The following is a 13,444-nucleotide window of genomic DNA, read 5'->3' on the forward strand; positions in this document are numbered from 1 at the left end:
CTGCTTCCAAACTTCCTCACAACCTGCATGTGGAATCTGCAGGCTGCCACAACCACAGAATACAGCCCGAGGAATTCAAAAAGCCTTTCTGAACAATTACCTGGCAAATCTGAAATACTATGCCATGAATAGAAGTCTGTCTTTGGAGAACAAACAATTCAAGGTTAAACCAGCTGCAAAAGGCAGCCAGGATCGGACTTTCCTTCCATCGGGGTGGCATCCCTAAAAACAGCGATGAGGATGATGGTGGCGATGGTGACGGAAGCAAATCGAGAGACATACCTAATTGTGCTTTGCAACTCTCTATCGTCTTGTCAAGATTTAGCTGGAATCTGCTGCGAATCTGCCGCTTGGGAGAGATGAGCGGGACAGGGGCCGACTGCTGCTGGACCGACTCACTCAGCTCCTTCAAATCCATCTCGGCCTTGCTTCGATCTGGAAGACACCACTTTACACGTTTTATATATAAGCCCAGGTACCGGGGGATATAAAGAACAATGCTCATCATCGACTCAGCTTCTTCCTCGAAAACGCACTTCTGAACACAGGAAGGGAAAAAAAAAAAAAAGCTTCTGTCATCGGTCCCAACGATACCGTTGGCTCAAGGGCACGGGCTGACTTGGAGGAAACATCTGGCAGGTTCAGCCAGTCTACTGCACAACCGCCTGGGTTGCTTTCAATACTGCAAATGCACAATCCTGGCCAGATGGCTGGCTGGCTGGCTGAGCGTCAGTATGGATCCTCCAAGGCCAAAGGTTACAGGAATATATTCAATCTCGACGACAGCAGGTAAAGTGACAGTGGGTCTGGCCTGAGTGTACTTTAAACTCCAGGCCCAGATCAGAGACGGTGTGTATCCGAGGGAGGTGCTGAGACCCGAGGGTGGTGGGGGGAGGCACTCGTCTTCCATGGAGATTTCAGTCTTTATTCTAGACTAGAGCTCAAGTTCGAAAGGGAAAATACAAGGTCAGCGGACCCTCCAGCCAGTGTGCTATAGCTCCCTTTGGCACCTATCTGAGAAATGAGACCAGATGAGCCCTGGACGCAAAGCTGCGTCTTCTTGGATGCCAAGCTGCTCACCCTAATGCCAGGCAAAGGCCTCTGCCTGATGACTCAGGCCCAGAGGTCCTGCCCCACCCCAACCCCCCGCCTTCTGGATGGGCTCCTTAAGTAAACTGGCCCAGATTCCAAAGGGTCCGAGAGCTTGCATTTCTTGAAATCCCTCCCCACCTCCTCTGCTGCCTCCTCTAAGTGCCCCCAACACACAAAAAGGGGGACAAAACGGTGGTGGCTGCAAAGGCCCAAAGCAACGAGATTTTGTAGGTTGGAAGCACTGTCTTTCACCCTGGCAGCCCCTCCAACTGCCCCCAACCAGAGAATGTGGGCGTCTGCCTCCCCGGCCCAGTCCAGAAAACAGATCAGAAACGAAGTGATATCCATCACGGATGAAGATAAGCCACTTGCGAGCTGGTTCCACCAGCGGTGAGCTTACGCCCTGGCTTTCCTCCCATCTCCCTGCTGCTCCAACCCCGAATGCCACCTCCGTCCAGCAGGCTGCTCAAGAGGCTGAGACACGGAGAGCTGGAAGGCAAGGCTGGGCTAAAGCCTCCCCTCTCCCCACTCACCACAACCCTCACACCTTCCCCCGCACCCCAGAAGGATGCACAGCAGAGATTCATTCCTTTAAGGGGACCAGAGGTGTTCTTCCAAATGTCTCACCCAACCCACTCATAGGTGACCAGACCCCCAAATCGCTCCAGCTTCCTTTATCACCATAATGAGGTAAGATTAAGAGGGGCTTTGCCCCCCCCAAAACACACATGGGGTTGGCCCCAGGGAGATGCCAAAAGTGAGTTTCAAAGCAAAGAGGGACAGCAACCTTGTCATTAAAGAAATGGCTCTAAAAAAACATACACATGTACATGGGAATGCGTGTTTGCAGGGGGTGTGCGCTGTGCTGACTGAGGAGGGGCTCCAGAGAACCTCTGAGGCCAGCATGGAGGACAGCTGCAGGCACTTCTTTGGAGAGGGAAGCACATTGATTCCGTTTTCCTGGAGAAGCATCTTACAAAGACAAGAGAGAAAACGGGGATAAAACAGCAGAAAAGGGAGAAGGAGGACTAGGAAACAGAGAAAGAAAAAAAGGATGATTTATTAAACAGCAAGATGAGCAGGATGTGAGGGCTTCAACAGCTGAGCTGTGAATGTGACAGCAAAGGGGAAAGACAGGAGGCCCGGCTTGTCATTTCTGCTCTCAGGAATGAAGACACACACTGCATTCCCGAAGGAAAAAGCATAAAGTTGGAAAAGAAGTCTCTCGCAAAAATACTTTCCATGAAGGGGGTTAAGCAGGAGGGAGGGCGCTGCCCGAGTGACCGGAAGACGCTGGGTCCTCACTAACATTTTTACGCAGTTAGCAGATTTCACAGTGAAAACGTCACCAACCATACCAGGGGTCAGCAACCTCTTTCCATAAAGGGCCAGAGAGTAAATCAGGCTCTGCAGGTACAAAGGCTCTGCTGCAAAAACAGCCAAAAGAGGATGTGTTAAATAAATGGATGTGGCTGTGTTCCAATAAAACTTTATTTCCAAACACAAGTGAGGGGGCCAGCCTTGGTCCACAGGTGGTAAACGTCCCCAGCTCCTGTACTAGTCCAGGGACTGCTAACCTTGGCTGCAGACTGAGATGAGAGCTTTAAAAAATCCTGATGCCTCAGCCCCACCCCTAGTAACTGAATTCGGTGGCCTGGGGGAAGGCCTAGGCGTTGGCCACTTAAAAGTTTCCCAGATGGGGGCGCAGTGGTTAACGAATCCGACTAGGAACCATGAGGTTGCGGGTTCGATCCCTGCCCTTGCTCAGTGGGTTAACGATCCAGCGTTGCCGTGAGCTGCGGTATAGGTCGCAGATGCCGCTCGGATCCCGCATTGCTGTGGCTCTGGCGTAGGCTGGCAGCTACAGCTCCGATTAGACCCCTAGCCTGGGAATCTCCATATGCCTCAGGAGCGGCCCTAAAAAAAAAAAAAAAAGAAGAAGAAGAAGAAAAGAAAAAAAGAAAATGTAGAAACGGCAAAAAATAAATAAATAAATAAAAGTTTCCCGGGTGATTCTAACTGGCAGGTAGAGTGGAGAGCCCCCCTGCACTGGACCAATCTTGTCTGTGGGTAAAGAAAACTCTACGATTTGCCTTAACCCTTGTGTATCTAAACCGGGGGTTCACAAAAACAAATCTACGCTCACTAGAATAATTGCGTAACGGTTCTCAGATCAATGAGGTTCTCAGATCAATGAGCTACTTAAGGTAATGTTTATTCTAACAAGAAAGCACCAAACGCCAGGGAGGGGGCTGTGATCAGGTCCCAAGAAGCGGACCCTCAGGACTTTAGCCAAAGGTAATTATCTTTCTCCAAGTTTTAGCTCTGCTCCGCAGTCTCCTTCAGCGCCTGCTAGCTTATCAGGACTCCTCCCAGCCCTGCCCTTCTATATCGGGAATATCTGCAGAATCCACCCAGGCTGCCAACACTGTGAACTTTTCAGCTGATATGAAGACAGCTTAGGCTATAAATGGAAACCAGGGATTAAAAAAAAAATAAAATAACCCACGCTAGAGGCACGATCTCACATTGCTGGAGGGAGCATAAATCAGAACCACCCTTTAGAGAGCCACTTGGCCCATCTCTCGAAATGTCAACAGCTCGTGGCCTCTGACCCCTCGCTCCACTTCCAGGAATGTATCCTGTGGATTCCCCCTGACGTGGGCAGAAGGGTCTTCACGGCAGCTGTTTCCAACAGCAGAAAATGGAAAACCACTGAGGCTCCATAAATAAGGCGCCTGGATAAGTAAGTTACACCCCACCTTTAAAGGGCATAAAATACAGCTGCTAAAATAACACGGTGGCAGGGCTCCCTATGCGGTGATGTGGAAAGCCCATCCGCTTACTGAAAAGAAAAGATCCGGTAAAGGACATTAGCCTCGGGGTGGCGGAGAAAAGAAGGAAAGGGAATAGAGATACAAATCCCTATGTTCTTGGGGTTTTTTCTCAGCGTTGACATTGAGAGCTGGGTAAGCTCTGTTGTGTGGAGTAGGAGGTGGGGGGCCAGGAGCCATCGACCCTGGCCCCACCCACTAGATGCCAGTGACACCACGTCCCAGTGGGGATAATAAAAAGTGTCCAGGGAGTTTCCCTTACGGCTTGGCAGTAACAAACCCAACTAGTATCCATGAGGATGCGGTTCGATCCCTGGCCTTGCTCAGTGGGTTCAGGATCTGGTGTTGCCATGAGCTGCGGTGTAGGTCGAAGATGCAGCTTAGATCCCACATTGCTCTGGCTGTGGTGTAGGCTGGCAGCTATAGCTCTGATTCGACCCCTAGCCTGGAAACTTTCATATGCTGTAGGGGTGACAGCAGGACAAAAAAAAGGCAGAAAGACTTTCTCCACTGCGGGCATCTCTGACAAGCCTCAATGCACATCTTGGTCACTAGCTGGATGACTGAACATCTGTGTCTGCTGAGCCCACAGCAAATAGTGTGTGTGAGAGGAGAGGAGACAGGATTCCCGGAGAGAGAAACAGGAGTCTGGGGGAATTAGGAAAAGAGGAAAGAATCAGGCCTTCCACTCTCGCCACAAACTCATCCTTATTTAGGACTTAAAATAAGCAGAAGCACAGAAGGGGGCTGGAACCATCCACGGGGCTCAGCTCCTATTTTAGAGCAGAGACAAGAGGCCCAAGACAGCAAATGAGGGCCTGATGAGTTAGCAAGCCAGGCCTTCTTCTCTCCTTTTTGAAACAAAACGTATCCGAAGAGTAGTGAAGTATCCAACGGGTAACCCATGGACTGAGTTTTATATCATGGGTTGTATTTGTTTGACACAAAGAGACCTTTTCTATTTAATGAAATTGATAGTCAATTCTTAGAAACTAAAAAAAATTCACATAAAAATCTAGATTTCTGGGAGTTCCCGACGTGGCGCAGTGGTTAACGAATCCGACTAGGAACCATGAGGTTGCGGGTTCGGTCCCTGCCCTTGCTCAGTGGGTTGACGATCAGGTGTTGCCGGGAGCTGTGGTGTAGGTTGCAGACGCGGCTCGGATCCCGCGTTGCTGTGGCTCTGACGTAGGCCGGTGGCTACAGCTCCGATTCGACCCCTAGCCTGGGAACCTCCATATGCCGCGGGAGCGGCCCAAAGAAATAGCAAAAAGACCAAAAAAAAAAAATCTAGATTTCTGTTTGTCTTGAAAACAGTCTGACAACACAGGTTCAACGGGCAGGAGCTGCTTCCTTTAGAAAACCACGTTGTCCTGCAGGCAACCATCCAAATCCCCAAGTTAACCCCAACCCCTAGAGCTGGGCCAACTGCCCCAACTGCACAGAGGCACAGTGGCCAGGACCCATGAAATCAAAACACACCCTGTCCGGCAGCTTTTCAGTTCGTGTATCTCGGTTGAAAGCCTGAGCCACACAGCAGAAAGGCCAGAGTCTAAAGGTCAAACTTGACCACAAGCCACGTACGATCCTGGGGAAGCAACTGCTTCGCTTTACTTCAGTTTCCACTTCCTTCCAACGGGGCTATCACCTTACCCTGACGGTGGCTGTGGTTTGTTTTTTCGATAGTTTTAATTTACAGAAAGCAAAATTCTCTTTTCAGAGAATACAGTTCTCCGGGTCTTCATACCTGCAGAGATGCTTGTAAGCAACAGAGACAGAATGTAGAACAAGTGCATCTCCCCAAAAATCCCTTTGGGATGCGGAGTCAGTTCCTCCCAAACCCCCAGCTGTCACTGATCTTTTTTCAATTTCTTGTAATTTTAACTTTTCCAGTCTTTTTTTTTCTTCGAAATGAAACACTGGTTAGTTAGATATAATCATGCCATTACTGGAGTTCCCGTCGTGGTGCAGGGGAAACAATCCAACTAGGAACCATGAGGTTGTGGGTTTGATCCCTGGCCTCGCTCAGTGGGTTAAGGATCCGGTGTTGCCATGAGCTCTGGTGTAGGCTGGATCTGGCGTTGCTGTGGCAGCTACATCTCCGATTCGACCCCTAGCCTGGGAACTTCCATGTGCCTCAAGTGCGGCCCTAAAAAGACAAAAAGACCAAAAAAAAAAGAAAAAGAAAGAAAAAAAGCCGTTATTATCCCTGGCACTCTGTCTCATTTCTACCTGTTCAAACGAGTGACAGATGCTAGACATCATATCCCATGAGAATTATCCAGCCTTTCCCTCCATCTTCTGGGGTCTTCTCCCAGCCATGGCACCTACGACCAGTGCCTATCTGCTCCTCTTCCCACTGGGTCACTGCGATTCCAACACCCCCATTCCCAAGGCCTTTGTTTCCACTGACAAAACGAGGCATGTGTCCCAGGAATGGAAAGAGGTGGTGGGGAGTTTCTGCGCAGGAGAGCCTCGGACCCCAGAAACACACGCCAGGGAGAAAACCTTTCAAGGCCAGAGGGTGGGTCAGCCCAAAGGGAAAGCCCAAAGCCAGCCCGGCTGCGGGAAGGAGCGATGCCTGCCACACAGGACTGGCAGAGGGGAAGCGTGGCCATGAGAACCCCTCTTGACAGCTTGCTTTTTTGGGGCGCGGAGGTGTGAGGAGGGTGTGAGAAAGCAAACCACACTGCAGAGAACAACGGGTGTTTCCCTGGGGAGCAGACGGGTCCTGAGTGTTCAAGAGAGGAATTCCCACCAGCCAGCCTAAGGCCCCTCAAGTCACCGTCCCATCCCTCCCCGGCTGCACCACCAGGTGGCCAGGGTGAAAGAGGCACTGGTCTCCATGGAGACACAGGCTCGCTCCAGCTCAGCCACCTCGGGCTCTGCAATCTGGGGCCTCCGAGCCTCCTCTCCAGTCCTCAGTTTCTCCATCTGAAAACAGCACCGATAAACAGGCACTGACCGCCAGAGGCTGCACTTAGGCAGAGCATCACTCCACACAGGCGGCCTCCCCAACCTCCCTAAAACCCGGTATCCCGGAGCGCTCCAGGTAACACACTCCCAGGGCTGCCTTCTCCTTGTCCCAGCCTCCTCTGGTCATCTCTCCTATGCCTGGAGTCGACATGCTCAAGTGTCCCAGTCCCATCATTCTTCCTTTTTTTTTTTTGGTGAGGGGTGCAGAGCCTGTGTTAGTTGCTTGGCCAGAGACAGAACCCGTGCCACAGCGGCAACCTGAGCCACTGCAGTGACAACCCTGCATCCTTAACCCGATAAGCCGCAAGAGAACTCCCCTTCACTCTTCCCTTATGCTCTGGACCAGGGTCTCTCAACCTGAGCCCTATTGCTGTTGGGACCAGGTGATCCTCTGTCGGGGGCTGTCCCACGCATCAATTAAGAGCAAGTACCACACGCAGGCCAGCAGCATCCCTCCTCCTCCCCCACCCCACCCCCATTATGAGAACCACTGCTCTCACCCAATCCCAGGCATGAATCAAGACTGCCAGAATTCTATCTCCTGCCCTGGCCTGGCCTGACGCATGCCTCCAACTGCCCTCAAGACCTCTCCGCCTTGGATCTAGCAGGCATCTCAAAGTTACAAAATCTAAAACCCAACTCTTGGCTCCCACTTCTCCTGCCATAAGCAAATCTGTCAGTACAGGCACAGCCCAGTAAATCTTAGTTGGGGGGCTGCCACCACCCCCAGCTGTGACAACTAAAATATCTCCAGACATTGCAAAGTGTCCCCAAGGTTTAAAACAGTTAACACAGGCTATTCTCAACACAGGACCCAGAGAGGTCCTCCCAAAATGCCAGTTCTCATCCCCCTTCTGCTCAAAGGGCCCCAGGCCAGGGTCCACGAGGTCACTGTGTTCTTTGACCTCACCCCCTCACCTTATCCCCCTTAACCCACCCAGGCTTCCTTACCATTCCAACAACACACCAAGTTCATCCTGACACTAGGGCCAGTGGATTACTGATTCCTTCTAGAATGTTCTTCCTCCTAATACTGACAAGAATGGTTTTTCTTGTCATGCAAATCTCTGCCCAGGTATCACCTCCTCCCTAAGCACTGCCTCCAGCCCCCCAACCCCAGCCTACCTATCTCTGTCCTTATCATAGTAACACTTTTACCTTCCAAGATGGCATGACTTAGGTTTTTTGTGGTTTGTTTTTTTTTTGGCTTTTTTTTACCTTCATTATTGTTTCCCCCTCTCTAGACCTAAGCTCTGTAAGAGAATGGGGCTCTGACTCACCACTCTCTGCCCCAGGCCTAAAACAGTACATAGCATATAACAGATGCTCAATAAAAATCAGCGCTCATGATGCAATGAAGAAATAAAACAAGTTCATAGTTAGGTGTTTAGTACTTCTGGTGCCAATTTTTGTCAGCGGCTTTGGTCAAAGGTAATGCTTTTTAAAAAAACCAACTGAAACCCAATGGGTTAAGAAAAAAAATGCATGAAGGATGAAGACCAGCATTTTTTTTTTTAATCAGAAGAAAAAAACAATGTATCAGAACACGGTATACATAAGAAAGGTAGGAGCTCCGGCGTGGCTCAGCGGGAACAATCCAACTAGCATCCATGAGGACGCAGATGCGATCCCTGGCCTCGATTAGTGGATCAGGGATCTGGCGTTGCCTTGAGTTGTGGTGTGGGTCGCACTGCTGTGGCTGTGGTGTAGGCCAGCAGCCATAGCTCCAATTCGACCCCTAGCCTGGGAACTTCCATATGTCACAGGTGCAGCCCTAAAAAAGCAAAAAAAAAAAAAGTATCATGTGTGTCTATTTCCCTTTATCCGTAAAAGAGCTGGGTGACTGTGGTCAAGGGCAAGAAAGGCTGTGACACTGACCTAAGACATCTCAGGAGAAGCTCTGACTGTCACCCAGCCCCAGGAAACCCCTTGCTAGGTCCTTGCATTGCTCTCTCTCCATCTCCATCCCCCCCGTACCTGCTGAATATTTTGCACAGTGAATAGAGGCCAGGGTTCAAGAACACCCCCACCAAAGAGGACACACAACTTGCAGAAATATTCTCAGCTGACACGGAAAGAGGCTGCCCCCAATTCCAACTGACCCAGGTTCAGGTTCAGGATGCTTCCTGTGCTGGACGTCTTGTCCGTTTTCGTGGGGATGGGTGTGGACGCTTGAGGAGAGAAGGGTTTCGGGCTGCCGGATAAACTCCCTGCTTGTCCCGTCTTGGTGGAGGCTGGAGAAGCTGAAAGAGGATGTTCCTCGTTAAAAGACAGATTTACAAATAAATAAACACACACAGCATACGGGGATGGGACTTGAACACGGAAAACCTGTTATTTGCTTTCAACAAGACCCCCCCAGAGCAACCACACGAAGGGGTTGGAGCGGGAAGGGCGGGCCGTTTATTTCAGGCAAAGGGCTTTAAGCCAATGGGAAAGCGTTGAAGCCACGAGGGAAGAAGGCCACCCCAGTCACTCTATTAAACACAAAGCTCTAAGACAAATCGGCTAAGCTGCCACTGAAATTGGTTTAGCCCATTCACGGGTGTAAATCTCCAAATAAAGAGTGATGAAACCCGCCCCCACCACGGTCCAGAGGCTGAGGCCAGAGCCGGGCTTACAAATGGCATGGCATCCGTTTGTGGGAGACACAGGGCCCGGCTCAGACAGCACTGCACCTGCCCGCAGCCAGCTCGACTCCTCGGATGGAGACGGCCGACCTCCCATTTCAAAGGTCCTGCCCTGCTGCTGAACAAAGCCACGCTCCGCACCAGATGGAGCGCGGGCGTCGGTGGTACACATCTCCTTCTTTATCAGGTTTCAAACTTTTCTAGAGCTGTACCTACACCGGAATCTTTTAAAAATACCTTAAAACTCCCTACTTACTGGTCCCCTGAGCCACGTCCACCGGGTTGGGGGGCGGGGGGGGACAAAAATCAACCATTTAAAAAAACAAAGTATTCAAGAGTTCCCGCTGGGGCACAACGGGATTGGTGGAGTCTCTGCAGCACTGGGAGGCAGGTTCCATCCACAGCCCGGCACACTGAGTTAAAGGATCCGGTGTAGCCACAGCTGTGATGTAGGTCAAGATGTAGCTCAGATCTGATCCTTGGCCTGGAAACTTCCATTTGCCATGGGGCGCCCCAAAAAGCAAAAAAAGAAAACAAAGCGTTCAGATGGCCGAACTGGGGCCTCCAAGAGATCCTTTACATCCTGGCTTTTGCCGAAACAGCTCCACATTACTGGCTCCGTGCTGTTACTATAAACGTGTGACAGGCAACCAAATGGCCAGCTCCCGCCAGATGAGCAAGAAATATCAAAAAAGCTGTTGACGACAATGGGGTTAGAGACGTCCTGGGGTCTTCACAACTGCTCAGACACTCCGGCAGGTTCTTGCCTGGGTTTCCTCATCTGCTAAACGGGGGCGGGTCAATATACACACACATGAGCTAGCGTCAGCCCCCCTGCTGGGACCTGCCAACACTATTTTTAGTGCCACCGAGTGGGAAAGACTCTAGATGTAGAGAGGAGAGGATGCAAGCGTGGATCAGGAGCCAGAAGGGAGGTTCGAATCCCCGTCTGTGGCTGACATGCTGTGTGACTCTGGGTAAGTGACCTGAGGTCTCTGTCTCTCCTTTCCTGGTAGTTACAAGGAATGCCACTGATTCAAAAGAAAAAAAAAAAAAAAAGGATTGATAAGAGTACTTAACTCATCAAATTCTAAGGAGCAAATAAACTAACCAACGATCTAAACAGTGCTGGCATGTATTCAATACTACATTGTTGTCTGCTATCGTGTAGTTTTTTACTTCCCTGTTAACCTCTAGGTTTTTTTTTTTTAAGTGAGAACTGCAATGAGTTTTAATTTTTATTCATATTTTTCATCGATTGATTGATTGATTTTGCCTTTTAAGGTCGCACCAGCGGCATGTGGAGGTTCCCAGGCTAGGGGTCGAATCGGAGCTGCAGCCCCGGCCTCCACCACAGCCACAGCAACGCAGGATCTGACCCACGTCTGCGACCTACACCTCAGCTCACAGCAACGCCAGATCCTTAACCCACGGAGCGAGGCCAGGGATCGAACCCACAACCTCATGGTTCCTAGTTGGATTCATTTCCTCTGCACCATGATGGGAACTCCAGCTCTAGAATTTTGATGTCAATCATCCAAAGCAGGGGTTCTCAGCCGGGAGTGATTCTGCCCTCCAGGGCACTGTGGGCAAGGTCTATAGATATTTCCAGTTGTCACAACTAGGGTAAGAGGGGGTTGCTATGGGCGTCTGGTAGGTAGAGAACAGAGACACGACTAAACATCCTACAATGCACAGCCCCCCAGAACGAATAATTCTCTTTGGCCCCAAATGCCAACAGTGCTGAGGTTGATAAATCCAAATAGAAGTGAAGCAGACTGTCTCTGGGAATCTTTACCGCATCTGCCAACAAGGAGAGGAGGCGAGGAGTACATCTGTGAACGCCGGCCAAACGGTGCTCAGCAAGTGTGCAATAGACACTTGAAAGTATTTTGAAAATTAAGGGTTTTTTTTTTTTTTTTAATCCTAAATTAAATCAATTTTGCTGTAAGGATTAACAAATGCCCTGGCCCAGCACCTGGCAAACAACATCCCCTTGACTGAAGGCTGTAATGACATTACCCACTGGCTCTACAACCGCAGGCCTCAAATAAGTAGGGATAAAGTGCTTGTGACACAAAGAAACAAGAATAAAGGAAAAGGCATCTCACAGGATTTAAGTACGACCAATAACAACTTTCTATTATGACTTTTCCATGACTATTATTCACTCATTTATATTCTGTTTCTAAAAGAGGTCTGCAGTGGCTGAAAAGATCAATGCAGTGTGTTCCCCACCAGGATTAAAGACCAGGGCCTTTCCAATTGCATTCTCTTAAGCAAACCAGTAAGTAGGCTCCACAGGGAGGGTCTCAGCACACTAGCAGAGGCGCTGCTTGGAGCTGCGGGGAATTCTGACAAGGAAGCCTAACCCTGAAGGGTAGCAGGAACCAAAGCCATGCAAAGGCAGGGTTGCAGAGAGAACTCATTAAGTCCCCGTTCCCCTGTTTAACAGCTCAAGTTAAAAAAGTAAGAAGAAGGAGTTTCCTGGTGGTGCAGCAGGTTAAGGACCTGGCATTGTCACTGACATGGCTCAGGTCAGCACTGTGGCACAGGTTCAATCCTTGGCCTCGGAACTTCCACATGCCACAGGCTCAGCCAAAACAATAATAATAAATTTTTTTTTTTTTTGGGGAAACTCCCAATAATAATACTTTTTTAAAAACAAAGGAAGAAGAGTTCCCATTGTGGCGCAATGGTTAATGAATCCGACTAGGAACCATGAGGTTGCGGGATCAGGTCTGATCCCTGGCCTTGCTCAGTGGGTTAAGGATCCGGCATTGCCGTGAGCTGTGGTGAAGGTCACAGATGTGGCTCGGATCCTGCACCGCTGCGGCTCTGGCGTAGGCCGGCGGCTACAGCTCCGATTGGACCCCTAGCCTGGGAACCTCCATATGCCACAGGAAGCAGCCTTAGAAAAAGGCAAAAAGACAAAAAAAAAAAAAAAGGAAAAAAGAAAGGCCAGAAAATGGTCTAGCTGGCTCCTACCTGCTGTGAGCCTACATGCAACTTACCAAGAACACAGAGAGTCATTAGTTTATAACTCTGTGTGTATAAATATACATATGTATATGCACATATATAACACGTGTTAATGTACTTAAAAATAACTGAAACAAGCCTTTAATTTCATATAAAGTCTCCCTTGTTACTAAAACTTAAGTACTGAAGGTTTAAGAAACATGATCTTTTTTCAAAGTTTTTTTTTTTTCTGTCCTTTTTTTTTTTTTTTTTTTTTGTCTTTTCTAGGGCCACACCCGTGGATAGATTTTAAATACGGCACTGGGCTGTGGCAAGAATAAGGGGGTTAGGTAAATGCTGGTTTCCCACAGAGACAGGTCTGATTCGCCTTCCACCTGCCACCTCAGGGCAGGGGCTGCCCTCACAGGCTCGGGGCATTGCAGTGCTTCACGTAATCAAGAGAAGGACAGCACTGTGGGGTCACCCAGCAACACTAGATTCCACACTGCAGAACTCGCCTCTGAGAGGACAATGGCCCCTTCCACCCCCAGGTGCCACCTGTCCCACCTCCCCAGTTTGTGAAACACCTATACCTGCCTTGACGTCTGCATCAGGCACATGCAGTAACCATTCACCCAATTACTCAAGGCCAAACACGTCTCCACCACCTCAATTCCTCCTCCGCTCTCCTGCCTCAACTCACCTAAGCCCGCAGCAACGCCTCTGCACACGGCTTCCAAAACATACTCAAATCTCGCCTTCGTCTGTGCGCTCTCAAGGGTGCCAACAGGGCCCCCAAGGGGCAAAAAGTAGATCGTATGAGGTGAAAAATCTTACTCTTTGGGTGGGGGGGGCAGCACCTGCGGCATGCTAAGGTTCCCAGGTCGGAAGTCAAACGCACCTGATAGCAGTGCCAAAGCTGAATCCCCAACCACTAGGCCACCAGGGACT

The 13,444-nt window shown here is 49.9% G+C and overlaps 1 protein-coding gene across 50 annotated transcripts in view; it reads right to left on the reverse strand.

Moving 5' to 3' along the window:
• The window catches only part of ZMYND8 (zinc finger MYND-type containing 8), a 148,190-nt gene that overhangs the window by 30,786 nt on the left and 103,960 nt on the right, over positions 1–13,444 (reverse strand). For all 50 annotated transcript variants that reach the window (XM_085004145.1, XM_085004136.1, XM_085004139.1 and 47 more), the window contains 2 exons: positions 9,005–9,145; positions 283–435 (listed from right to left, as the gene is read on the reverse strand). In XM_085004145.1, the coding sequence (XP_084860271.1) occupies positions 283–435; positions 9,005–9,145 (294 nt within the window). The remainder of the gene's footprint in view (positions 1–282; positions 436–9,004; positions 9,146–13,444) is intronic.

Source organism: Sus scrofa, chromosome 17 (genome assembly GCF_054392235.1).
Source record: "Sus scrofa isolate SSC_HxYL_T2T_F1_AM1 chromosome 17, Sscrofa_HxYL_maternal_Yorkshire_Landrace_v2.0, whole genome shotgun sequence".
NCBI classification, from domain to species: Eukaryota; Metazoa; Chordata; class Mammalia; order Artiodactyla; family Suidae; genus Sus; species Sus scrofa.